This window comes from Canis lupus, chromosome 10 (genome assembly GCF_048164855.1).
Source record: "Canis lupus baileyi chromosome 10, mCanLup2.hap1, whole genome shotgun sequence".
NCBI classification, from domain to species: Eukaryota; Metazoa; Chordata; class Mammalia; order Carnivora; family Canidae; genus Canis; species Canis lupus.
In genome coordinates, this window is record NC_132847.1 from 2,015,498 (window position 1) to 2,041,944 (window position 26,447).

Sequence of the window (26,447 nt, forward strand, 5' to 3'; positions counted from 1 at the left end):
TGGACCAAGGGCCATAATGTGCCAGGACAGGGATGAGGCCAGGAGAGGGTATCTATGGAGAGGAGTCCCTGGACTGGGAATTTTGATGAGGCTGAAGGACTTAGCGGTGGTAGGACAAGGGCACCTAACAAGAGGCAGATGAGATGGGGAAAGCAGCGCAGGAAGGCAGGAACTTGGTGGTGGTGTAGCTTCTGATAAGGACCAGGTCCAGGGTGTGCCCAGGAAGTGAGTGGCTGACAGGAGGAGGGAGGACAGTGGAGATGAGGACCACAAAGGCCAGCATGCTGGTGAGTCATCTGTGTGGATGTTGAAATCATGGGGAACAGGATGGCCTGAGTTGGGGTGATGGGAGCTGGAGAGGCAGGAACAGAGAATGAGGGGAAGTAACAGGACTGCAGCTGCTGACAGCCTTAGTGGGGAGCAGGTGGTACCATTAGAGAAAGGAGATGACCGCAAGGAGCTTCCACTGCCAGGCATGTGCAGGGGAGAGCACTACTACCTCTGGGGCAGGAGTCCTTAGGAAAGTGAGGTTTCAATTAAGCAGAAGGGATGGAGGAGGACAGTCAGGTCCACAGCAAAGTCTGCTGATCATTCAGGGCCTGGTGGACGTGAGTGAAGACAGGGGCACTGGGACAAGAAAAGAGAGACTTGTACAGGTGGATAAAGGGTTGCCAAGGACAATGGATGGTCTCTCTGTTTAGTATAGTGATATGGACGCTTCCTTTGGTAATATGATAGCCTCTGGGAAGGGAGATCCTACAGGCCCCATTCCCTATCCATCAGCCCACTCTAGCATCCACCCTTCCATCCACAATCCACCCATCCATCCATTCCTATCCACCCACAGTCCAACCATTCAGACCCTATCAACCCATCCACCTACCACCCTTTCGTTTACCCATCCACTATCCACCCATCCACCATTGATTCATCATTCCATCCATCCACTATCCATCTACCCACCATCAATCTACCCACCTATCCACCCACCCATTTATTCATCTGATCATCCATCACCCATTCTACCATTATTGAATCTTCCATCTTCGGTGTGTATCTTCTCTGTACTGAATTTAGGAATGTGAAGAAAACATAGCCTCTCCCCAATGTGAGCAGAAAACCATAATTCAGTCTGAGAAGTGTTCTAACAGTAGGGGCCCAGGGAGCCAAAGCTGCTTGAGTAACACTGATTGCCCCACCAGGGGAAGAGATGTATGAATTGGGCCCAGCGCGGGGGGGGGGGGGGGGGGGGGGGGGGGCTCCCATTAGGAAAGGAAATACAAATGTCCAGGGATAAAAGACAGGTGAAGACAAGACTTCAAGATATGAAAAGTCTGGCACTTTGGGACAAAGGTGAGAGCTCTGTACCTCTCAGAAATGTATCCGGAGATGAAGCTGGAGAGAAGGGCAGTGGGCAGAGTCCTGGCATCCCCCTACTTTATCCGGAAGCAAAAGGGAGCTGCCCAAGGAAGTGGGGCTGGCATCTGCCACAGCTGCATGGCCAGGGGTGCCAGGTGTGTGCCTTGGATGTGTACCCCAGGGGACCATGGGCCTCCCTGGGTGTCCCAGGGCAGTGCTGCAGGCCTCACCATGGGCATGCACAGGCCTGGGGCAGGTGGGTGCTGGCAACCATGCCTCTCCTCTGGTGCCCACACACTAGCCTCAGGCCTGACCCCCAACTGGTCCACTGGGAGGGCCCATTCTCTCATCCCCTGCAGGTCCAGACCCAAGCCCACTGTCCCTCCTCTTCTATAGCTCAGAGGCCAGTTGTCTGCTTGCTGTGGCTTTATTCACCTTCCATTCCCTGGAAAATCCTATTTTTCCTTCAACACCCAGGCCCTAACTCCTAGAGGGGAGCTTTCCCTTTGCAGAGCACCCCCTTCCCAGTAGCCTTGCCTGGAGGTGTGCAGTGGAGGCTGGTGTGCATGGAGGGCTAACACTCACCCTAGGGAGGATGAATCTGGTGGCAGAGCCCCCTGGCCTGACTGCCAGGAAGGGGTGCACTGGGTTCAGGCTGGGTCAACAGTGGCCAGGTGAGTGGCCTTCTGAGGGTGGTGGTGCAGCCCAGTAAGAGGGCCTCGTTTTCCCTGTCTGTACAATGAGACTAGATGTTCAGTGAAGACCTTCTCCTTCTGACCTGCGTGGTGGGGTGCCTAGAAAGTTTTGGCCAGCAGGAGGCATGGAAGGGAGGGGCGAGCCAGGCCCTGGCCAGTGGCCATCCTGTCCATGTGATCTGAAATGAGATCTTGGTGTACACAGCATGCCGTCCTGGTGCTGCCTCCTAGGGCAGGTCAGGGTCAGGGTGGTGTAAAGCCAACTAGGTGGAGGGTCCCTGGGATCCACGTTCTGCAATTAGCTGTCAGGGTGGGACAATGCTGCATCAGGGAGCTGGGCCAGAGAGGACAAAGGAGCTGGATCTGTGGGACTGGAGAGGATGGCAGGCTGGGGCCAGTAGTGGTCAGTGCCCCCCAGGAGGACAGGGACACAGGGGGAGGGACAGGACACAGCCCTGGGCCTCCAGCCACACAGTCCTCTCTTCCTGTTGTCTCAGGATGGTCCTGGCAGGATGCATCTGCCAGAGTTCCATGTCCAGACCTCCCCCAAGGCTTGCTCCTACCCCTACCGGGATCGCACGCACACACACACACACACACACACACACACACACACACGCCCATGGGCACGCACACACTGACATGCCAAAGACATGCATACACATCCACTCCATAGGCACACATATCCACACCCACAAGTACAGACACATACATACACACACGCACACGTGCGCACGGACCCTCACCTATCAACATGCACACAGGCGGGGGCACACACTGCCCTGCCAGGAGGAGGATGGTGGGCAAGAAACTACATGGGCAGCAGGGCAGCAGGAGGGTTTTCAACCAGGCGAAGCAGTTAATTGTGCGATTGGGGCCAAGCCCTGGGAGGGGCTTGGAGGAGTGGGAGGAATGAAGGAACAAGGCCAGGGATTAGGGGGGAGCTAGGGTAGCTGGAGGGGGCTGCAAGGGTGAACAGAAGCATATGGAGCCAAGGACATGAGGTAAAGTCCACAGGACCTGGGAAAGAGTGAGGTCATAGGCAGAATTTTGGGGGAAGGCCGAGGCCCTTGGTTCTGGGCATCTGGGGAGGGTCTGCACTGTAACACCAGTACAAGCAGTGGCTGTGCATCTGAGGTTCAGGAAGGAGGGGCCTCAGGCAGACATGTGAGGGTCACAATGCCAAGGTGACACATTCCAGGTCTCCCCCAGTGTAGGATCAGGCCTGCAGTCTCCCCAGTCGACTTCATGCTGACAGCTCAGCTTATGTGGGGCCAGAGATTGGGGTTGGGTAGGTCAGGGCTCACTGGGGTCTGGGACCTGTCTGCTGCCAGGGCCAGGAGCTGGGGCAGTCTCTGCCCCAGGAAAAAGTATACTCTTAGTACTGGATTGACGTCACCATGTGAACTCACGACCCAGCACCACACTAACCCTGTCTTCCACCCCAGGCCTGGCAAGGGGCTACTCCATGACCCCCCCAACTCTAAACATCACGGAGGAGACACACATCATTGACTCCGGTGACAGCCTATCCATCTCCTGCAGGTACTCAGACCTCAGCCAGAGAAATGGGCCTGGGTCCCCACCCCAGGCCAAGGGGACCGGAGAAGGCCAAAGCAGGAGGTAGTAGAGGAGAGCCCAGAAGGCAGCCCCTCCCCGAGGCAAAGGGACCTCAATGCTTAGTGGGGCTCCCTGGTCACCTGGGGGTGGGCACCCGAAGGCATGGACCATCCTTGGCCCTGCAGACACCTTGCAGCCACTCCCACCTTGCCCACACTCGCACCTGGGACACTTCTTGCCTACCTCCCAGGTCACCCTGCATGGACCCCAGATCCCCTACATCCACCCCAGCCACCCTCCACTGGCACCAGGCCCACCCACCCAGACTGGCCCCGTTACAGTCCCTGTAGCCCCAGGGATGATCAGCAGGCTTCTCTTCAGGCCAGCCTACCTCATGCAGGCCTAGGAGCCAGTGAGCCCCAAAATTGGGCTGATCTGATCTCTGGATGAGATGGGCTGCAGGCAAGGCATGGCCCCAGGAAGGGTCCCAGGGACTGTGCCCTGGGACCACAGCTGGGGCCTCTGTTATGCTCTCGTGTCCTCTGCCAGGGGGCAGCACCCCCTTGAGTGGTCCTGGCCAGGGGCTCAGGAGATGCCAGCCACCAGGGAGAAGGATGGCGAGGACATGGGAGTTGTGCAAGACTGCGAGGGCACGGACACCAGACCCTACTGCAAGGTGCTGCTGCTGCCCGAGGCACACGCCAACAACACAGGCAGCTACCGCTGCTACTACAAGTACATCAAGGCCCGCATCGAGGGCACCACAGCCGCCAGCACCTACGTGTTTGTGAGAGGTGAGGGGACCCAGGCTGCCTGGCCCCGCAGCTGCCCAGGAGACATGGGCCAGGGGCTTGGATCCTGGAGCGGTAATCTGCACTTGCACCCCCCGGCCCCATCCTGCAGACCCTGGAGGGAAGGGATGCCCGACTGCCCCTCACCTGAGTGGAGGACCCCCGAGCCCCGCCTTCCCCTCTCACAACCTGCTCCCTCTCCCCAGACTTGGAGCAGCCATTCATCAACAAGCCAGACACGCTCCTGGTCAACAGGAAGGATTCCATGTGGGTGCCCTGCCTGGTGTCTTTCCCCGGCCTCAACATCACGCTGAGATCGGTACAGCCCTTATCCCCAGTCCCAGCCCAGGATCCAGCCATCCTGTCCCATCCCGGGGAAAGGTGCCCACTGGTCTGGCTGGGAGAAAGAGTACTGACGGCCACCGTGTCCCTGCAGCAAAACTTAGCACTGCAGCCTGATGGGCAGGAGCTGGTGTGGGACGACCGCCGGGGCATGCGGGTGCCCACGCCACTGCTGCGCGATGCACTGTACCTGCAGTGCGAGACCACCTGGGGTGGCCAGGCCTTCCTCTCCAATCCCTTCCTCGTGCATATCACAGGTAGGGGCCGCCCGCACTGCAGGGCCCTCCCCCAGTGACCACTGCCCACGTCCCAGGAGAACTGCAGGAGGAGGACGGGGGATCCCCCAAATCCCAGTGGTGGGGCCGGCCATAGGTGCCACCACTGATCTTGGTGGGCGCCCTGCGCATGCCATCCCATGAGGAGCATGGGGGTCACTGTGCATGTATCACCAGGCAATGAGCTCTATGACATCCAGCTGTTCCCCAAGAAGTCGCTGGAGCTGCTGGTCGGGGAGAAGCTGGTCCTGAACTGCACAGTGTGGGCTGAATTCAACTCGGGTGTCACCTTCGACTGGGACTACCCAGGGAAGCAGGTGAAGCCGACGGCCCCACCACGGGCCATACTGGAACCATCCCCAAAAGTCCTTGTCACTGCCTACACCTGCCCTATGCCTGCACTGTCCCCAGGGGGTCCCCATCACTGGCCACGCCCTCCTAGCCTCTGAATGGAAGAGGTGTGGACCCAGTCCCGCCTCAGAAGCCCCTGTCTGATGAAAGGGGCTACCCCAAGGAAAATTCTAGGTCTGGGCCTAAGGCTTCCAGGCCCACTTCTGGGCTGGGGTATGTGCCCTGGGCATTCAGTTCTGCCAGAGGCCACCTGCTCTGACCCTGGGCTTCCCCTGGCTGTGGGTAGGCAGAGCGGGGTAAGTGGGTGCCAGAGCGGCGCTCCCAGCAGACTCACACAGAGCTGTCCAGCATCCTGACCATCTACAACGTCAGTCAGAATGACCTGGGCCCCTATGTGTGTGAGGCCAACAATGGCATCCAGCGATTCCGGGAGAGCACCGAGGTCATCGTGCATGGTATGGCTTGCGGCTGGCTCAGGTGTCAGTCATCAGGCCTGGGGCCCCGGGGTACTTGTGCAGTGGGGGCAGGGGCAGAGGTCAGGGTGCACCTGAGCAGTGTGGAGTCTAGCCAGAGGGAAGGGAGGGCAATGAGTAGACCCCAGGAGGGCCCGATCTGCAGGCGTCTGGCCCCTGGGCGTGCTGGATCGTGGCTGAGAGCCCCTGAGCAGTGGTGGGTCAGTGCCTTCAGGCCCCGACTTTACACTGATGCCTCCCATCTGGCAGAAAAGCCCTTCATCAGCGTCGAATGGCTCAAGGGTCCTGTCCTGGAGGCCACGGCAGGAGATGAGCTGGTGAAGCTGCCTGTGAAGCTAGCGGCATACCCTCTACCGGAGTTCCAATGGTACCAGCCCTGGTCCCCTGCCTCTCGCTACCCACCAGGTCCAGCAGGAGAACAGACCACCGGGCAAGAAGTGCAGCATCCCCCTCCCATTAGGGTCTTTGCCCTGAGACCCTGACAGGGACTTGCCTCTGAAGACACTCTAAGGAGTGTGCACCTAATACAATAATTAAGCCAGAGGGAAAGTTATCTTGCTACGAAACTGGGCAAGCTTGCACCTACGGGGCTGCTCTATGTGTGGGTGCAGTGGGCACAGTGCAGAGCTTTAGCTTACTGGTTCCTGCACCTGCTCAGTGTATTGGAGGGCCCTGCCAGTGGGAGGGTGTTACAGAGCTCTGGCCTGCCCAGCAGAGTAGCTTTGGGTTTCCCAGGCCTCCCTGGACAGATTTGTCTCCCCGAGGACCCTCCTACCAGAAGCTGAGATGCCACAAGGGTTCCACAAACTGTTGTAGAGAAAGGCTCAGGGCCAGGCCGGAGCTGTGTGGCAGTAATCAAGAGTTTCCAGGAGGCCCACAGGCTCCATTGTCCCAGCTCTGGTCTGTGAACTGAGAGTAAGACCTCTCCTATGGGATGTATCAAAGGTCAGTGAGGCAGTGAGGGAGTCCCTTAGTGATGGTCCACCCTTGCTAGGTGCTCCCAGAGAGCTCCCTAAGAGCTCAAGTTGGCATAGCATCCCTACACACACCCTTGGGTCATCTGAGCAGTCCGTGTGGCCCAATGCTGGAAGGTCACACTCTAGCCTGACCCCCCCATGGTACAGACAGGAAACAGGTGGGGGAGGGGACAGGGCATTCCTACCTGAGTACTGAGTCCCCTGGGAGGGTTCTGCTTCATCCTTTCCCCGATGGCCAAAGGAGCCCTGCCCTTCCCAGCGTGGGGCACCTCCCTCCAGGCAGGATAACCTTTTCTGAAAGCCTGGGGCTGAACAAGCAGAGGCCCCAGACATTGTCAGCTGGGATCTCACTGTGCTGGCCGTGGGCTTACAGCAGGCTTCTCCTAGGAGGGCCCCAGGATGGCCTGGGCCTGGTATAACCCTACATCTGAGGCCACAGGCTCTGGGCTCCATTGCAGGGGTACCTAATATAGGACCAGCATTTGGGGGGCAGGGCACAGCCTGGAGCCTCCTTCATATATCAGCCTCCTAGAGACACCTGGAGCTCTGCCCTCTGCCCCCGAAGGCCAGCAGGACTGCTCCTGCTCTGAGAGGGAAGCCCAGCTCTTCATTCAGGGTCTGGCTGCTTCTCACCATTCCCACTACATCTGGTTTTTCTTCTCTCGCTTGACCAACATCTGCCTCCAAGAAGCACTCAGCTGGGCCCACTGTCCACTGAGACACCTGCCCCGGGACCCTGTAGCACACAGGGGCCCACTCTACTAGGTTGTCAGGCGATGATTATGAGTACGTGAATGGATGGAAATCTAGTGGACAGATAGGCAGGCCGGTCCTCCACTCCCGAAGCACTCTGTGTCTGGGGCAGTGCTGACACGAAATGCCGTAACTCCGTTCAACCTCGCGACCCCTGCAAGAAAGTGCATTGTTTCCCCAGTTTTCAGATGAGGACACTGGGTGCCCAGGCCCATGAGAGGGCTTTCCCCTGATCATAGATACAGCAGGTGGCAGACTCGGGATTTTGCACCAGAGCCTGGCAGACCACATGGCCTCGGGTCTGTTCTGCCCTGCCCTGCTATGTGACCCCAGATGAGTCATGTCCCCTGCTTTCATCCCCCTTCACTGTTGCTGACCAAGGATGTGCCTCGGCCACAGCTCTGTGGCTGAATACCAGGTCAAGGCACCTTCCCCAGGCCTGAGGGAGGACCATTTCCACGGAAAGCATGGGTTGCAGAGTGGCCACCCTGCAAGTACTCCCAGCTCAGGCCTGGGGAAGAGCCACCCTGTGGGGTGTGAGGCATCTGCTTACTCGCATATGCATTTATTTGCATATGAATATGCACTGAATGCCTGCTTCTACCGCTCTATTTGTGAGGGACATAGCAGTCCAGGGAGGACGGTGTCCACATGGCTTAGTGGGGGAGATGGATGGTCAATAGATACGTGTGTGAAAATCAGTATGCTCATGAGCAAGCAGGTACAGAGCAGAGGGCAGGAGCTGGTTCATAGGGCGGTAGGATGAATGGGTATTTATAAATGGGAGAGAGGGAGCCATACAGGTGTGTAGAGCATTGAGCATCCAAGCAAGGAGGGGACAGCGAGTGCCAAGGCCCCAAGTGGGAGTGTGGGAATGACCAAAAGTTCCTGTATCTGAAAAGTTCCAAAAGGGCAGAGCTGGGGGTCAGAAAGTGGTGATGGTCTGGGCAGTGCTTCTAGGGGACTATACCTCCGATCCTTCCCAGCACACCCCACTGAAGCCTGTGAGAAATGGGGCACTCTGGGCACTGTAGTTGCCTCTGGGCCCGCAGATGTGAGACCTACCATCCCCATAGCCCTGAGGCCACCTGCTCTCCATCCCAAGTCACTGTCCCAGCCCGAGCCCCTGACACCCTTCCCTGAAGCCTTCTGGTCAGGTCTAGGAGGGGCCTTCTGCTCCAGCCAGGCCCATTAGGACTCTGGCACCAGCCTCCTCCCGCCTCCCCAGACAGTGTACGCTGTTGGTGGAGCCTGGGTGTGGCGGGGCTGGAGCGGGATCCATGCAGTCCCCTGAACTCCCTTCCTGGGCCAGGTACAAGGACAAGAAGTCAGTGTCTGGGCGCCACAGTCCACATGCCCTGGTGCTCAAGGAGGTGACGGAGGCCAGCGCGGGCATCTACACCCTCGCCCTGTGGAACTCTGCGGCCAGCCTGCAGCGCAACATCAGCCTGGAGCTGGTGGTGAATGGTATGGGGGCAGAGTAGGAGGGAGGACAGTGCGTGGCAGGTGTGCCGGCAGGGGCCTGCTGACCGGCCAACTGCCTGTGCCCCCAGTGCCCCCCCACATCCACGAGAAGGAGGCTTCCTCCCCCAGCACCTACTCCCGCCACAGTCGCCAGGCCCTCACCTGCACTGCCTACGGGGTGCCCCCCCCTCTCAGTGTCCAGTGGCACTGGCGGCCATGGACACCCTGCAAGACCTTCACCAAGCGCAGCCTGTGAGTGTGGCTCTGGCCTGTCCTTCCTCACTTCCCAGCCCTGTCCCCAACCTTGGCTGTGAGCCCCTTCTTACCACTGCCTGCACCCATCCCCAGAGCCCTGCTCAGAGCCCTACCACAATTCAACTAGAGCCAATCCCTGACCTCACCTCTCCTGATTGAGGTCCACATGCCCCCAGTCAGGCTGGGCTGGACACAGGAATGGCGCAGTCCCCACCCATCACCCTTGAAAGTAAAGCCCCCAGGACACAAAATTACATCATCCAGGAGGACCTAGGGACCTGGGCATCAAGTGGGTGGACCTGAGCTCATTAAAGAGCCTTGTGCTCAGCCTGGGGACATACCAACCATGCCCAGTTAGCTTTTTCTGAGCCATGCCCATGATGACCACTTACAGAAGAGGCAGCTGAGGGTAGGAGGAGGGATCTGATTTTCCCAAGGTCATGGCTGTAAGCAGCAGAGCTAGCCCGACTGCTGGGCCATGCTCCCCAGTGCCGCCAAGCTTGTGTGCCAACAAGACAGACTGCCCTAGGAGTATGCTCAGAGCAGTGACAACTCGGGACAAGCAAGAGATGGGAGGGGGCTGCCAAGCTAGCCAGTGGTCTGGAGGGCACTAAGGTGGAAGGCCACAACCTGGGGAAGGATGATGCTGGGAACCCGAGGAGGAGACAGAGTGGCTGCACCGGGAGACGGGCTGTAGCCCCCACACAGTCAGTGGAGGAGGCTCTATAGGGGTGGCCTGCTACACCCAAGGCTCATAAGAGATTCTTCTAGACCACCAGACACTTCCAAATTTGTTTCCCTCTGATACCTTCCCTCTACCCCAATCTCTGGGTCAACTGACAGAACCATGGAGTTGGGAGGACTCTTGGGTGGCTCAGCAGTTGGGGTCTGCCTTCAGCTCAGGGCATGATCCCAGAGTCCCAGGATCCAGTCCCACACAGACTCCCCGCAGGGAGCCTGCTCTTCCCTCTGCCTGTGTCTTTGCCTCTGTGTGTCTCATGAATAAATAAAATCTTTTATTTAAAAAAAAAAAAGAACCCTGGGGTTGGGGTCTTGCTGGGGGCAGATAAAAGCCTCCCCTGGGGTCCCAGACCCATATTCCAACAAAAGACCAAAGGTACTGGGGTCACATCCAGCCCAGGAAGGGGCTGCAGCTCTGGAAGGAGAGAGATGGCTTCCTGGAACAGAAGTGGTGACTTTGCTACCCCTGGGAGATCCAGGTGGACTTTGCAGGAAGAGGCACATCTCAAGTAGGGGATGGTGGGTAGAGCAGGCTAGAGATGAACCACAGGGCCACAGGTATGTGCTACTCTGAGGGCAGCAACCCTTTGCCTACTGGGGACAAGATTGTTGCAGGGCCATGAGCGTAAAGGGTGGAAGACAGTGTTCCAGGCACAAAGCCCCAATCCCTGCCCTTGCCTCAGCCTGACAGCCAGCCTTACCCACCCATGTGAGTAGGTGACCCTGAGTATGACAGCAGCTTGACCCCCACTCCCTGAGGGGCATTCTCTGCCCACACCTGCCCTGCCCTGCCCCCTCCTTGCTCACAGCAGCCGGCGGCAGCAGAGAGACCACATGCCACAGTGCCAGGACTGGCGAGAGGTGACCACCCAGGATGCCGTGAACCCCATCGAGAGCCTGGACACCTGGACCGAGTTTGTGGAGGGGAAGAATAAGGTACACGCCAGCCATGCCACTGACAGGGAAGGAGAAGGGAGGTGGGGAGGGCCATCTCCTGGCTTCCATCTCTACCAGGCCTGCAGAGTTCTGAGAGTTGGTGGTCTTTCTGCAGTGTTTCTGGGCCTCAGCTACCCTTCCTATATGTGCATTGGAGGGGAGGGACCTCTAGCTGCTTTCCAGACAGGGAAGCTTTGATGGAAGGTGGCCTGGCCAGGTCCTGGGCCCCAGCCACCCACAGGCCCTAGGGCTAGGAAGGTCAGGCCCACGGCCAGCTAGGTCCCCTCTGAAGGCAACCAAGCTGCTGGCCCAGCCTGGAGGCAGTGCCTAGAAGGGGCCAGGCGGGGGAGGGGACAAACAAAGGCACCCACTTCCTACAGTCACTTCCTGTTTTCCTGCACACCTCCAGAGCCTCTTCCTGTTCCAGGCCTGGCCAGGAAGTGCCCAGCTTGGAAGGGGGGTTGGGGGAGAGGTTGTTTGGATGGTAGGCAGGGCCTAAGGCCTTCTCTCCTCCCCCTGCCTCCAAGCTTCTTACTGCCCAGGCCAGAGGCCTTCTGGAGATCTGGGACCCATTCTCATTCCCTTCGCTGGCCACCATGCAGGGCCCTGAGAGAGGTGGTGTGAGCAGCCCCAGGACACGTGGCACATCACAAGGATCTTACACAGTGACCAGCCTTGCCCTGCCCTCCAAATCATAGCCCAGTGCTTGCTGGGTCTGTGCCCTTGCTCAACATGGCCAGAGCCCCAGCCCATCCATGCCCAGAGGTCCCTCTTGCTCAGCCTAACATTGTCCTCGGACCTCAGCCACAGCCGATGCCAGCTGTTCATAGCTATGCCCTGGACTTTCCCAGAGAGCCACCTCTGCTGTGCAAGGGCTTCACCTTCCACTCCCCACCTCACCCTTCCGGGTCCTGCCTCTGAGCTTTGGTCCTTCTCAGCTCTGGGCCTCTAGCATCCCTGATACTCAGCTGACCATGGCAGCCTCCCTGCAGGTAGGGAGGACGGTCAAGCTGGGAGGAACTTGGGCAGGACATGGATCCGTGTGCTTGTGCTCTGCTTAGACGGTGAGCAAGCTGGTGATCCAGGATGCCAACGTGTCTGCCATGTACAAGTGTGTGGTCTTCAACAAAGTGGGCCAGGACGAGCGGCTCATCTACTTCTACGTGACCAGTGAGTGACCTGGGCAGGTCTGGGTGGAGGTCAGGAACAAGAGGAAGGCGAGAAGGCCTGAGAGAGGACAGTGAGGCCAGGTCGGGCCCATTGAGTTTCTGATGAAGTGGGGTGTCCAGGAGAGATACTTAGGGCCCACTGGGCCCCTGGGTCTGAGCAGGCAGGATAGATTTGGAGGTCATGAGCCTATGGACTGGGGTGCTGATCCTCCAGGATGGAGTGGCACTCTCTGCCTCCAGCCTTGGAGGTGCCTCCCCACCGGTGCCCTTCCTCTCCCTATGGCTCCACCTCCCTCCCAGTCCCCTTCCAACAGAGCAGCTGGCTCACAGGTACACTTCCCGGGGGAAAGGTCCATAGTTTCGTCCAATTTTCAAATGTGTTAGTGACCCCAGGAAAGCTAAGAAGCCCATTAAAGGGACAGTTGCTGGGCCCAGGAGTGTAAATGAGGCACCTGGAAGGGACATGGGGCCAGAGAGAACCCTGCAGGAGGGAGGAGGGGAGAGGAGCCCACACAAGCCTGACAAGGAGTGTGGCCAGACAGACAAAAGGAATCAGGAGCGAGGCATTGCCACAAGCTAATGAAACAACAAGATAATTTCAAGGAGAGGCCAGTGGTGGAGCGTGGTCAGCAGCAAGGCAGGATGCAACGGGACCGCACCAAGTGTGCTGACAAGAACCACACGGATGACCTGGGCTCCCGGGAGTGTAGGGGCAGCAGCCAGGTTGGGGCTCAGACGGTAGAGAGCTAGAAGAAGGTGAGGCAGGAGAAGTCAGTGGGGCTGACTTCAGGGAGGGCCCCGTTGGTCAGTGCTGGGGAAAAGAGTACCCAGAAAGTCCCCAGTCCAGACTTAGGTGGTACAAGTCTTGGCTGAGGGCAGAGTGAGTTCAAAAGCAGTTGGAAAAGCGAGAGCAAGCACCAGCGTGGGCAGGTGGGTGAGCCAGCTCCGGGTGCCCGTCACAGAGGCTCCTCCTCGCTCCGCAGACATCCCCGATGGCTTCAGCATAGAATCCGAACCATCGGAGGAGCCCCTAGAGGGCCAAGAGGTGCGCCTGAGCTGCCGGGCAGACAACTACACCTACGAGCATCTGCGTTGGTACCGCCTCAACTTGTCCACGCTGCACGATGCTCATGGGAACCCGCTGCTGCTCGACTGCAAAAACGTGCACCTCTTCGCTACGCCGCTGGCAGCCCGCCTGGAGGAGGTGGCGCCAGGGGCGCGCCACACCACGCTCAGCCTGACCATCCCCAGCGTGGCACCTGAGCACGAAGGCGACTACGTATGCGAGGTGCAGGACCGTCGCAGCCACGACAAGCACTGCCACAAGAAGTACCTGTCGGTGCAGGGTGAGGCGGGCAGCGCTGCAGGGGAGGGCTGGCAGAGCCCCGCGAGGAGCCTTCCTCCCCGCCCAGAACCCTGTCTTTCCGGGAGCCTGAATCTGCAGGAGGGTCCTCCTCCCCATCCCTACGGTGGAGGTCCACAGCCCACACGACCCTGCGCTCAAATCCGATCCTTCCCAGAGCTTGGCACAATCCGTCCCCCCTCTCGGCTTCCAGCCCTGGAGGGCCCCTTCCCCGAACGCCCTCTTGTTTCCTGCAATCCCGCTTAGCTCCCCCTTGACCCCCCCCCCCCCCCCAGCCCTGGAAGCCCCGCGGCTCACGCAGAACTTGACCGACCTCCTGGTGAACGTGAGCGACTCCCTGGAGATGAGGTGCCCGGTGGCCGGGGCACACGTGCCCAGTATCTTGTGGTACAAAGACGAGAGGCTGCTGGAGGAAGAGTCCGGTAGAGTGGTGGACCCCGGGGCGAAGGGCGGGGTGCAGACGCTTACCAGGTCAAGGCCCTAGACCTACTTGAACTCGAAGCCACACACCGTCCCCTACAGGAATCGACCTGGCAGACTCGAACCAGAAGCTCAGCATACAGCGCGTGCGTGAGGAGGACGCGGGCCGCTATCTGTGCAGCGTCTGCAATGCCAAGGGCTGCGTCAACTCCTCTGCCAGCGTGGCCGTGGAAGGTCCGGCCTCCCCTTAGCGCCCTGCCACCCACCTGCCACCTGCACTTGGTGCCTTCTCATAACCACTTCCCTCAAGCCGTGCCCACTAGAAGGGGGGCTTCCTGCAGGGTTCACCCCCTTCCCCCTAACACACACACGCAGACTGGCCCCTTTTCTGCCCGCACAGGCTCCGAGGATAAAGGCAGCATGGAGATCGTGATCCTTGTCGGCACTGGGGTCATCGCTGTCTTCTTCTGGGTCCTCCTTCTCCTCATCTTCTGTAACATGAGGAGGGTGAGTGCTCCTCCCCCAACTGAGCCTCTTCACTGCTCCTGTGGGGTCTCTCTAGGCCATTCACAGCCTGTAAGATAAGGAATGGGGTCCTCCACCATCCTGGCTCACCTGGAAGTCTCACCTCCCAGGAAGCCTCTCTGACCCCTCCATGCTGGGCTCCTACACAACCAGAGATTGTCAGTCTGCCTGTCTCCTCCTTGCCTGAGAGTCCCAAAGGACATCCCACCTGTCCTGGGGAAAAGTTCACCCAAGATGGTGGAATGGCCAAATCAATTAGTTGTCCCCACCCCACCCCAGCCAGCCCACGCAGATATCAAGACGGGCTACCTGTCCATCATCATGGACCCGGGGGAGGTGCCTCTGGAGGAGCAGTGTGAATACCTGTCCTATGATGCCAGCCAGTGGGAGTTCCCCCGGGAGCGGCTGCACCTTGGTGAGGGGATCAGCCAGCACCCCTCACCCACCCATCCATCCTATCCTGCCCTTGTAGACTGCTTTCTTCTGAAGTGCTGAGATGCCTCCGTTCTCAGGCCAGAAAGTTATGCCTGGCCCCCACCTGGTCTGTCCTGCCATCTGGGCGGGCACCCCAAGAACTTGGCCAGGGCTCCAGTTCTCAGGCCCCCTAGGGTCACTTCCCACAGCTCTCAGCAGGGTGGACCCAACACACCTGCCGGGAGAGGATGCAGGCCTTCCTGTCCACTTCTCTCCTCCCTCTCTTCCCACTCCTGATCTCCCTGCTCTTCCTGTTTGGCAGAGAGGCTCCCAGGTTTCCTCCCCCTCCTGGCCTTCCTTCCTGGCCCTCCACAGGAGTTGCCCCTGCTGCCAGTCCCTCCCCACCCTTGCCCTCATACAGCTCACCTGGACCCGGCTCCCCGCTCCCACAGGGAGAGTCCTAGGCCATGGAGCCTTCGGGAAGGTGGTGGAAGCCTCGGCTTTTGGAATTCACAAGGGCAGCAGCTGTGACACCGTGGCTGTGAAAATGCTGAAAGGTGCGGGGTCAGCGACTCTGAGTGGGCTGGTGGGGCCGTGGTTCAGGAGGGGAAACCGAGGCACAGAGCCAGAGTCTACCCCGGGCTTTTCACGGAGGCGTTAGACTCAGATCTGAGCAGTCCTTCCCAATCCGGCCTGGAACTGCGGCCTCAGGAGGCGAGCGGGTCAAGCCGGGGACCCTGGCCCGCCGCGGCAGGCGCCCTAGCTGCGCCTCGTCTGGGCCGGCGGCAGGGGTGGGGGCGGCGGGCCCGGCACCGCGCGAAGCCCCCGTGTCCCCTCCAGAGGGCGCCACAGCCAGCGAGCACCGCGCCCTGATGTCGGAGCTCAAGATCCTAATCCACATCGGTAACCACCTCAACGTGGTCAACCTCTTGGGCGCGTGCACCAAGCCCAACGGTAGGGAGCTCGGCCGGGGCTGGCGGGGCTGGCGGGGCTGGCGGGGCTCCCGGGGCGGGGGGCGGGGGGCGGGGCTCGCGGGGCTCCCGGGGCGGGGGGCGGGGTCCGAGCTGCCCCGCTCGCGCTCCCAACCGCCCCGCTCCCGCGCGGCCCTAGGCCCCCTCATGGTGATCGTGGAGTTCTGCAAGTACGGCAATCTCTCCAACTTCCTGCGGGCCAAGCGGGAGGCCTTCAGCCCCTGTGCGGTACGTGGGGCCCTGCCGAAGGCCCGAGTCCTGCCGGGAGCCTGCAGGGACGCGGGGGCGGGGGCGGGCGGGGGCGGGGGGGGCGGGGCGGGGGCGCCCGGCGTGGGCGCGGAGCCCCCTCACGCCCGCTCTGCACTCGCAGGAGAAGTCCCCTGAGCAGCGAAGGCGCTTCCGCACCCTGGTGGAAGGTGCCAGAGCTGACCGGAGGAGGCCGGGAAGCAGCGAGAGGGCCCTACTGTCCCGGCTCCTCATGGGCAAGGGCGGGGCAGGGCGGGCGCCTCCGGGCCCGGGAGGTGAGAGCCTGGCTTCCCCTTGCCCAGGGAGGGGCCTTAGGCACGATCGGGGACCACGGGAGAAGCGGGCCCCAGGCCCTCCTGGAGGGGCTTGCATGGGTGAGCGTGTAATGGATTTTCCTTTGGAAGGGAGGAGGACCCCACAGGGGCAGTTTCCACAGAGACTTTTGACGTTTGGGCATCAGCACTGGCTATCTAGGCATTGGCCTTCCAGGCAAGGGTGGGAGCGGACAGGCAAAAGTAGCAGGTGCAAGGTACGAGGATGCAACAGTATTCACCTTTCTGGGAGTGGTTCGTGGGTTTGCAGAGCGCTAGATGCTGAGGGGCAGGAGAGGGGGCCCACCCGCTTGTGAGCTAGTGCCAGGAGCTTCAGGGGCCTGACCAGGAGGGATGAGGCCAGGCTTAGTGATCGAGTGCCCTCTTTGGGGAAGGGTATTGATGGGAGTCATGGAAGAGCCCCACCCCCCACTGCCCACCCCCACCAGCTGAGCCTGCCTTGCTCCTCTGTGCAGCCCAGGACTTGTGGCTGAGCCCGCTGACCATGGAAGACCTTGTCTGCTACAGCTTCCAGGTGGCCCGAGGGATGGAGTTCCTGGCCTCACGCAAGGTGACCGCCCCAGCAGGCCCCTCCAGAAGGGAGAAGGGTGCATACGCCCTGTTCATCTCACTGCACAGCGATGCTGTGGTCAGCACACGTTTCTCCCACTTTGCAGAGGAGGGAACTGTGACCAGAGTGTGCGAGTGATTTCATGATATCTCTAGCCAGTCAGTGTACAGAAGGGTTGTAGGATCTGTCCTACCCCACAGCCTCCTCTGCCTCCCCATTTCCATGAACCCTCTGCATGGAGAATTCTGGGAGAGCATGGAAACCTCTCCCAGAAAGAGCAGGGCTCAGGTGGGGGGGGAATGAGGGGGCCTCAGGGATCTGTGCTGACCACCCTCTCGCACCCCTCCCATCCTGTACCCCTAGTGTATCCACAGGGACCTGGCTGCTCGGAACATCTTGCTGTCAGAAAGCGATGTGGTGAAGATCTGTGACTTCGGCCTGGCCCGAGACATCTACAAAGACCCTGACTATGTGCGAAAGGGCAGTGTGAGTGCAGGCCACAGAGGGAGGGCCGAGAGTCAGCTGGGGGACTCAGTGCCATCTACATGGAAGGTCTGAGAACCACCTACAGGGACCTTAGTGGCCCCAACAGGGCACATGGGGCAGGGGCACAGAGATGGGAGCTGACAACTGGAGCCTGTGTTTGGCCCCATGGCTGTGCCCATTAGGTGGACACAGCTGACTGCATGTCTGCTGAGCAGGATGGCCATTGAAAAGTATATGGGTGCTGGGAGCAGCGTGTGTCTCATTGGTGGTGCTCAGAGGTGGCAAGAGGCACTTGGATGAACACTCAAAGCAAATTGGGGGTTCATCCCCAGAGGAGGAAGGAAAAGGCTTGCAGAGAGGGGGTAGTGGGCAGCGTGGGGCTAGGATGTGGTGGGTCAGCCTGCAAGGTTTTTGCCCTTCATTCTAACTCGCGAGTGGGCAGAGGCAGGTAGAGGGGAGAGTCAGGTGAAGCCCCATCTGCAGACTATGAGGAAAGAGGAGTCAGTGTGCTGGGGGTGAAGGCAGAGGCCTATCATGGGGGCCAGGACCCTCAGGGCTCCCAGGTAGAGGCCCTAGAGGTAGAGACACCGGCAGTGGATGGGGAAAGCACATCAGGAGCCACAGGACGAGGGATCAGGAGTGATGCCCAGCTTCCGGTGGGGGGCCAAGTGAACAACTGAGGGGGGATGGTGAGGGTGTGCAGGGTCCCATTTCCTCCAGAGACTGGGTCTCGGGTCTGAACGAGGAGGGGTCCCAAGTGCCCCCCCAACAGTGCACAGAGGAAGAAAGGGGCCCAGACAGACCCAGGAGAAAAGCAGCAGGGCAAAAGCCTTCAAGGAAGACACCAGGCACCTACGGGGTGGGGGCCGATTGTGACCGTCTTCTGAACACACAAGGGGTGGATTTGGCCATAGGTCTTTCTTGGGGTGTGGCTGCAGGGTTCTGGGGAGGCTACAGGTGAGAGAGGGGCTACCCAAGGGTTTGGCCTCTCCCTCTCTGCCCTCCCTCCATGGAGACATACTTCCTTCGGCCTCCCCCAGGCCCGGCTGCCACTGAAGTGGATGGCCCCTGAGAGCATCTTCGATAAGGTGTATACCACGCAGAGTGATGTATGGTCCTTTGGGGTGCTGCTCTGGGAGATCTTCTCCCTGGGTAAGTGCAGGGCAGGGTGTGGGGGAGGGGAGAGGCAGGGTCACAGGCTGCAGCCCTTCTGAATGAAGCGGGGTGGGGGCTGGTGGCCCAGAGGTGTGCACCTGGAGCAGTCATTCAATGGCAAGTGGTTCAAGAGCCCTCCCTGTCTCTCCTCTGCCTCCAGCATGGGCCACGCTGGCCCCACCCCTGGAGGGTGCTGTGCTCGAGCTTCTGATGAGGCAGAGCCTATGTTTACTACCTGGTCCCCGGGATCACCACAGGTCCCCGAGGAGCGGCCTCATGTGTTCCCCAGATCTTCACCTCCCTGAATGACCTGTCACTGGGGATGCTTCTCCTGCCTTCAAGGGCTGGGGAGCGCCCTGGAGAAGACTGGATGCTCACTCAAAGAGTGTACCTACTTATGAGAGCTCCGCATAGGGCCCTGGGCCCTTCCCCCGGGAGCAAGATGAAGCCCCCGCGCCAGGGCAGAGGCAGGCAGTGAACAAAAGGAGAAGTAAAAGCACCAAAGAGCCACTATGATGAACGCTATCGCTAAAAATGCGAGGGCCTGGAGAGCACAGGGAGGGCAGGAGCTGTGTGTGAGCTGGGGAGGGCCCAGCTGATGAAGGGGTTTTGGGTCAGGCAGGCAGGCTGGAAGACAGCAGTCCAGGGTCGGGGGTACAGGTCCCCACCTGTTGGAGGTGGGCCAGGGGTGAGCAGGGGCATCAGGAGGTGCAGCAGGCAGGAGGATGGGAGGTCCGTGTAGCCCCTGCAAGCCAGCCAGGGTGACGACCTGGACTAGGTCTCAGGGGAGCCGCTCAGGGCTTTGAGCAAGGGAGAGAGCAGTGTGACTTATCTTGCAAAGATAAGCCTGCTTCTGTGGAGACAGGCTCTTCGGGGCTGTTCTTCCTATGGTCAGAAGAGGCGAGGTGCTGTAGGGCAAGGAGGAGTTAGGTCCTGGGTATCTTGGCAAAGCCTCAAGATTTAGGAAAGGATTGGACTGAGTGGCCAGGGAGGGCGTCTCTGAAGAAGGTTCATTGTGACAGGCATGGCTCAATTGGCTCAGTGTGGCTCCCTGACCCTGGTGATCCCCCCCTGTTTTCATCCATCATCCTCTCTTAACCAAGTGGGGAACTATCATTGGGAGCAGAAGTGCCTTGGCTGCCCACCCCCCTCAACTCTGGCCTGGAAGCAGCAGGACCAGTCCCCTGCCACAGGGGGCCAGGACAGAGGCAATTTGGGGAGCTTGGCTGAGCAGGTGCTGGCTCCCCACCCACCCCTACCTCATCCTGTTCTGCCCTCAGGGGCCTCCCCCTACCCGGGGGTGCAGATCAATGAGGAGTTCTGCCAGAGGCTGAAAGAGGGCACACGGATGAGAGCCCCGGAGCTGGCCACTCCTGCCATGTGAGTCTCCCTGCTGGCTCTGCAGGTGGGGGAAGAGGGGCCAAAAGGGGGCATTGCCACAGGTGGGGGTTCTTGGATGCAGGCATAGGAAGAGCAGGATGCAGGCAAGGGGCAGCCGTGGGGAGGTGGTGCAGGCACAGGGCTGGGGTAGAGGCCTGCAGATGAAGATCTTACTCCACCCCTGACCCACCCACTGGTCCATTGAGGGCTCTCCTCCCTGCAGGCAGAAGAGACTGGGTGGGCAGAGGGGTTTGAGGGACCGAGGTCACGCAGGGGAGCCGGGGTCTGCTGGTGCAGAGTGCAGGTGCGCTCCGACCACAGGCCAGAGCCAGTTTTGCCTGCAGACGCAGCATCATGCTGAGCTGCTGGTCAGGAGACCCCAAAGAGAGGCCTGCATTCTCGGAGCTGGTGGAGATCCTGGGGGACCTGCTCCAGGGCAGGGGCCAACAGGTAAGTCCTCTGCCTGCCCCATCCAGCTGTGGCAACCTCTGGCCCCAGCCCCAGAGCCATCAAGCAGGTGGCCAGGGTCCGTCTTTGGCCACGAGTAGTCCCCAGGCTGGTCTTCAAGGGGTCTTCAAGGAGCCCCTGTGTCCCATAGAAGGATAAGGTGTTCCCCTGCCTCTTTGCACTTCCATGTCCTGCAGCCCCACCCCCCGCGCCCACCCTGACTTCTGTCTCCCTCTCACTGTGTGCCTGGGGGTGCAGGGAGCAAAGCCAGACCAGGGCTTCCCCGATGCTTTGGGGTCTAGGGGAGAGAGCAGGGACTGCCTGCAGCACTTGGAGTCCAATTCTGCCCCCAAACAGGGGCCCCCCGCTGTGCCCTCCTCCTTGTAAATGGAGGGCTATTGGGAGAATTTACCAGACAGGCTCATTTAACCCTCAGAGTGCCTGGAAGCACAGTAATTCACCAGCCAGGAGCCCCAGCAGTCCCAGGCACAGGGGTGGGGGCTGAGGAGGCACGGCAGTCTCTGATACTGGTGGCCTCTGCCATTCCTTCCAGGAGGATGAGGACTGCATGGCCCCCTGTGGCTCTCAGAGCTTGGAGGAGGGCAGCTTCTTGCAGGCGTCCACCACGGCCCTGCATGCTGCCAAGGCCGACATCGAGGACAGCCCACTGAGCCTGCACCCACACAGCCTGGCCACCAGGTCAGCCGCCCTGCCCAGATCCCAGGATTCCCTGGGGCAGGGAGAAAGCAGTTTGGACGTGGTATATTTTATTCTCACTAGTCATCAAGGAACCGCAAACTATAAGGACTTGAGAGGCCATTGTACACCAACTCAAAGAACACAGTGATTTTAAGTGACAGTACTGGGAACAGTGGCTCCCTAGAGGGCCTGCTTAGCCTTGGGGCCCCTCCAAGGCCGTGTAGCCTGCGCCTTGGCTTTTCTCTGCACCCCCTCAGACCTTCTCCCTGCCCTGCAAGCCTCCTCTGGTTCTGGTACTCCTACTCCCTGAAAGCCCCTCCCTGCAATTTGAAATCTGGGATCCTGGGAGCAGAGCAGGCCAGCCACTCACTAGTATTCAGGATTTTTTTTTTAAGATTTTATTTATTTACTTATAAGAGACACAGAGAGAGAGGCAGAGACACAGGCAGAGGGAGAAGCAGGCTCCCTGCAGGGAGCCCAGTGCAGGACTCGATCCCAGGACCCTGAGATCACAACCTGAGCCAAAGGCAGATGCTCAACCACTGAGGCACCCAGGCGTCCCTGATATTCAGGTTTTAGAATGCAGCCTAAGTTCCTGGAGTTCTGGATCTGAGGTCTCTTGCTGATGGCTATTTACACTCCAGGAAGGCTGTTCACATTCCCACTGGTGTTGCCAAGAGAAGGGCTCTGAGACCTGCCACCCTCGTGTCCCAGGACAGGAACAGCCAGCGGGCTCCCACCAGGCTCCTTCCACCAGCCACCCCAGCACACATGTGAATGTGAACATACACACACGTACACATGCACAGTCCTGCACACACCAGACTGCCTGCCTTGCCCGGAGTGGCCCGTTCTGGGGTGAAAGCCTCCCCACATCTCACCAGCTCCATGCCACACCCCTCAGCTCCCATGTCCCTCCTCTTGCACAGGAGAGGAGATAGCTCAGCACAGGGGGGACCCCGAGAGGAGCCCAGACCAGCAGTCAAATCCAGGCCCCATCCTCATAGCTCCAGCCTGGAGTCCTTCTGGGAGGAGAGGAGCAGAAGGAGAGGCAGAGAGAACTCTCTGGGGCACATTTCTTCAGCACTGTTTTCTCCCCTCAGATATTACAACTGTGTGTCTTTTCCGGGGTGCCTAGCCAGAGGGACTCAGACCCAGGGCCCCTCCAGGATGAAAACATTCGAAGAATTTCCCATGACCCTGACCACCTACAAGGCTTCCGTGGTAAGTGGGGTGGGGTGCGCCTGCACCCCCCAGATCAGGGTGGCTAAGCTTTCTCTGCCAAGAGGAACTATCAGGGACTCCCGAGTGCAGCAGGGGAAACCAGCTCAGGAAAGGGTACCAACTGCCCCTCGAAATTTCAAGCACAGATTATGCCTCGGGCATGTTGGGGTCTATGTGCCCCTGCAATGCCACCGTCTTTCTACTGCTTTCTCCTGTAACCTCACTCACACCGGGTCTCCCCTCCACACAGCAGAGAAACCCAGAGGATTGGTTGGATTATTATTGGATTAGCCCGAGGCAGGGCTTCCCTTTGGTGGCCTCCAAGCCATGTGGCCAAAGAGAAGGGGACAGTGTCCCTAGAGGAGGAAACCGGGGTATGGGGCCCAGGGCACAGCTGTGTCCTCAGATCTAGTCAAGCAGAGTGGGCCTCTCCTGGCACCATGAGGCTGGAGCCCCTGCATCCATTTCGTAAAAGGACAGATACATCCTCAGCTTGGTGCCAGTACACACAGCCTCCCTCCAGAAAGGCCTGCTCAGTGAGCGCTGGCCCCAGGCTCATGTTGCCAAGCACCACACAAAGAATGTTGGGGGGGCCCCAGCTCTGACAGGACTGCCGTTCCCCTCCATGTCATTCAAAACGAGAACCATGCCAAGTCCCTCACCATCTAAGGATTACAGAGCCCCACTAAACCTGGGATGTGTCTGCATGAGGACCATTTTTTTTACACTGGATTCTTTCTATGCACTCCCTGTTTGTCCTTGTATTCCTGCTCTGTCTGCACCCTGAGCACTTGCATGGCCACCTTGTAGGTTCCTCAGCGTGTGTGCACTATCCCAGGTTTGCCGCCTCCTGAGTACAGACCAGGCATGATCCCCGGCCTCAGTTTCCCCTCCTTGGCAGGGCTGTGTGACCCTCACTGTGCACTCCAGTGAGGAGTGGCCACCTGCTTTCCGCTCACTTTCTGCAGGACAGGTGTCAGGCCAGCATGTGGGTCCGTGCCACCCATGCCATCCTGACTGAGGGGCAGCTGCCAGCAGATGGCCTTGTTCTCTGTACACAGGATAACCAGACGGACAGTGGGATGGTGCTGGCCTCTGAGGAGTTTGAGCAGCTGGAGAGCAGGTACAGACAAGAAAGCGGGCTCAGGTAGGGCATCCAGAGCCTCTTTCCCTGCAGGGGGCCGGGAGGGGGAAGCTGGCTGGGCCTGTGTGCACCCATCACTGACTCACCTGAAACCTTTTATGGCTCCCTACTGCTTTTCTGTGTATTCAAAGCAAGCTTCCCTAGAACTCTAGGCCTTTGGCCACCAGCCCTCCCAGAGAAGCCCCCCCCTAACCATCACCATCCTGGCCCAGCACACCTGCTGCTCATCCCTACACCCCCTTCCATTTGACAGATGCTCAGATGCCACCTCTCTGTGAACCAAGTATGATCACCATGCCCACCGTACATGCACACCCCTCCACAGCTGGGGGACACCACCACCATCCCCAGGCCCCACTACGTTTAAGCTTGATGGTGCAGGAGCCAGACAGATCATGTGACCTGGAGTTGGCTGGTGTCCTATGTTGATAAGAATGCAGTCACAGAGAAACCCTCATCTAAGAAGCTAGCCCCCCCACCAAAAAAAAATCCCTGAACGTTTAATCTTTTAAAGGTATAGATGAAGTTATAGACATTATAGTTACATGTCTATCCATTCGCTCAATTAATCAACTTGCACATAGCTGTTTAAATGACAGGACCTATGGGGCACCTGACTGCCTCTGTCAGTAAAGCATGGGACTCTTGATCTGTGCCTTTGTCAGGAGCCCTTTTTTGGGTCATCTGACACAATTTTCCAGAACAAATCCTGGCCTCTGCCTATGCTGTTTATTAATCATTGTATGATGTTGTCATTAAGTATTTTACCCCAGACCCCAAGTATTTATGTGTATCACATTAGAATAGTTGATGTGATTCTTCACCTTTCTGGTAGGTGCATTTATGATCTGTGCAACTGAACCAAGTAGGGGTTCTTTTCCCAGCTGCCTACAAAGGATGTGTTTGCAAAGCTGGGGATGCTGGTGGATGTGGGGGTCACATACCCAGCCATAATTACTGCATCTGCACCATGCATCTTGACCTCCTTTTTTTGTTTCTATTGATTCTATCAGGTGATCTCTGTTAGTAACCTAGTTTATTTACTCATGAGAGACACAGAGAGAGAGGCAGAGACACAGTCAGAGGGAGAAGCAGACTCCCTGCAGGGAGCCCTATATGAGACTTGATCCCAGGCCCCGGATCATGACCTGAGCTGAAGGCAGAAGCTCAACCACTGAGCCACCCAGGCATCCCTGTTAGTAACCTAGTTTAATGCTAATTGCATTTTTGGAAATAGTTTCTGGCTAATATTTCTTTACCAAACAGTATTTTATATCTCAAAAAAAAAAAAAAACAGTAATTCCATAAAAGGGTTAGCCAGAGGATGATTGCCACTTAAATTCTAATCTCCACACATCTTCATAAAAACACTTGGAGCAAGGCCACTTAGAGCCCATGCCCATGACATAAGCAGGAGAGAGACTGGAGTTTATGTGCAAGTAGGGAACTCAGTACTGGGACCAGCAGAGCCATACCTGAGTCATGGTGGAAGGAGAGAAAGAGAAGGACTGCCCTGGGAAAGAGAAGTGTTTCAAGGTCCTTGGGACAAACCAGGGGGATGATGAAGGAGACAGAGGTCTGGTGAAGGAGAGCAGGGCTCCAGGGCAAATCTAAGGCACCAGACGCAGCCGTCTTGTAAAGGCATTGCTTCTGAACAGCCAGTGAGCAGGAAGTGAGTGCTTAGTGGTGAAGGAAGAAGAAAGTTGCAGAAAATAAGAATCCTCCAAAAGTAAGAATCCAGAAGACAAGGGAACCTGGGTGGCTCAGTGGTTGAGCGTCTGCTTTCGGCTCAGGTCGTGATCCTAGGGTCCTGAGATCAAGTCCTGCATCAGGCTCCCCACAGGGAGCCCACTTCTCCCCCTGCCTATGTCTCTGCCTCTCTCTCTCTGTGTCTCTCATGAATAAATAAAATAAAAAAGAATCCAGAAGACAGATATACACCCAAGGAAACCATTTATTACAGAAACTGCACCTACAGGAGTAGCAACAGCCCTATTGTCCACACAGGTTGCCTTGGAAACATATGACCAGCCCCTGAGAGGTGCAACAGGTCACCTGGCAGGTACATTCACGCAGGTGGAACATTCTCCAAACAGGTGCAAGGATAGAACATGCCTTGGAGGGCGCTGTAGGGGAGAAGAAGGAGGGAGTCTACCTGCCTAGTTCTTTTCCTGTCTCCTGTGAACCACTGATCAGCAACCCCTACCATGGGGTCCTCACTTCTGAGTCACTCATCTGTCCCTTTCAGTGGCCATGCAGTATAGCAGATCCACACACCCTGCAGTGTGACATTTCCTCCAAGCGTGTAGGTAAGAGGAAGACCTAGAAGCCTTGGACTTGTGGTAGGTTGGCATGGCTGCACAGTAGCAGCCAGGCAGGACCTGGCACTCCCAGCAAAGTGACTGGTTGGTCCCTGGTGGCCATACAACACAGGACATGAATAGAACCTTTGCAAAGAAGGATGCAGTTGAAGAAATTCAATGTGATATCACAGATGTGGTTCTAATGCAACACTCCTAAATGAAGAAGCTTCTGAAACCATTCACATTCCCAACCCCCTTCCATAGGATAACCAGATATTTCTAGTCCAGGAAACCTCAGCATGAATAATCATGAACAGAAAAAATAAGCTCTATCCATACATATAAGAATAAAAAGAATGAGAATGAAAACTTTTCAGTAGGTTTAAAGACAAAAAAAAAAAAAAAGCAGGGAAAAGTGGATACAATACTACAATGTGACTTAAATATATAATTAAACAAGAAGTTGCACTGGGAACTAGAAACTCCAATTAGAATGGAATTCCATTAGGATGGAAATGACCAGTGTGAAGGAAAGATATTGAAATAAAAGACAAATCCCCTCAAAAATGAGATGCCCAAGGATCAGTAGATATAATTAGGGTACCCAAGGATCGATAGGTAGGATCGATTCTTCCTTCCAGGGAAAG

At 58.2% G+C, this 26,447-nt stretch overlaps 1 protein-coding gene and 1 long non-coding RNA gene across 8 annotated transcripts in view; one reads left to right on the forward strand and one right to left on the reverse strand.

Annotated features, from left to right (window-relative positions):
• Window positions 1-26,447, forward strand: part of FLT4 (fms related receptor tyrosine kinase 4) — a 39,536-nt gene that overhangs the window by 9,900 nt on the left and 3,189 nt on the right. For both annotated transcript variants that reach the window (XM_072840416.1, XM_072840415.1), the window contains exons 2-29: window positions 3,503-3,599; window positions 4,164-4,408; window positions 4,612-4,724; window positions 4,842-5,004; window positions 5,200-5,339; window positions 5,660-5,828; window positions 6,096-6,213; window positions 8,889-9,043; window positions 9,130-9,292; window positions 10,846-10,972; window positions 12,034-12,142; window positions 13,125-13,487; window positions 13,780-13,926; window positions 14,027-14,158; window positions 14,325-14,431; window positions 14,729-14,864; window positions 15,316-15,420; window positions 15,704-15,817; window positions 15,974-16,062; window positions 16,205-16,355; window positions 16,868-16,962; window positions 17,326-17,448; window positions 18,489-18,600; window positions 19,884-19,983; window positions 20,328-20,433; window positions 20,984-21,129; window positions 22,233-22,353; window positions 23,415-23,500. In XM_072840416.1, the coding sequence (XP_072696517.1) occupies window positions 3,503-3,599; window positions 4,164-4,408; window positions 4,612-4,724; window positions 4,842-5,004; window positions 5,200-5,339; window positions 5,660-5,828; window positions 6,096-6,213; window positions 8,889-9,043; window positions 9,130-9,292; window positions 10,846-10,972; window positions 12,034-12,142; window positions 13,125-13,487; window positions 13,780-13,926; window positions 14,027-14,158; window positions 14,325-14,431; window positions 14,729-14,864; window positions 15,316-15,420; window positions 15,704-15,817; window positions 15,974-16,062; window positions 16,205-16,355; window positions 16,868-16,962; window positions 17,326-17,448; window positions 18,489-18,600; window positions 19,884-19,983; window positions 20,328-20,433; window positions 20,984-21,129; window positions 22,233-22,353; window positions 23,415-23,500 (3,832 nt within the window). The remainder of the gene's footprint in view (window positions 1-3,502; window positions 3,600-4,163; window positions 4,409-4,611; window positions 4,725-4,841; window positions 5,005-5,199; window positions 5,340-5,659; window positions 5,829-6,095; window positions 6,214-8,888; window positions 9,044-9,129; window positions 9,293-10,845; window positions 10,973-12,033; window positions 12,143-13,124; window positions 13,488-13,779; window positions 13,927-14,026; window positions 14,159-14,324; window positions 14,432-14,728; window positions 14,865-15,315; window positions 15,421-15,703; window positions 15,818-15,973; window positions 16,063-16,204; window positions 16,356-16,867; window positions 16,963-17,325; window positions 17,449-18,488; window positions 18,601-19,883; window positions 19,984-20,327; window positions 20,434-20,983; window positions 21,130-22,232; window positions 22,354-23,414; window positions 23,501-26,447) is intronic.
• On the reverse strand, window positions 10,050-15,833 carry LOC140641100 (uncharacterized). 6 transcript variants are annotated; one of them, XR_012037615.1, is made up of 5 exons: window positions 15,290-15,833; window positions 14,294-14,498; window positions 13,818-14,108; window positions 10,844-13,474; window positions 10,050-10,630 (listed from the first exon to the last, which is right to left on the reverse strand). It is a non-coding gene; the product is annotated as an uncharacterized lncRNA (long non-coding RNA). The 6 variants fall into 6 exon arrangements; XR_012037616.1 differs by lacking the exon at window positions 10,050-10,630 and having other exon boundaries at window positions 12,719-13,474; window positions 14,191-14,498; window positions 15,290-15,830; XR_012037619.1 differs by lacking the exon at window positions 10,050-10,630 and having other exon boundaries at window positions 12,719-13,474; window positions 14,306-14,498; window positions 15,290-15,825.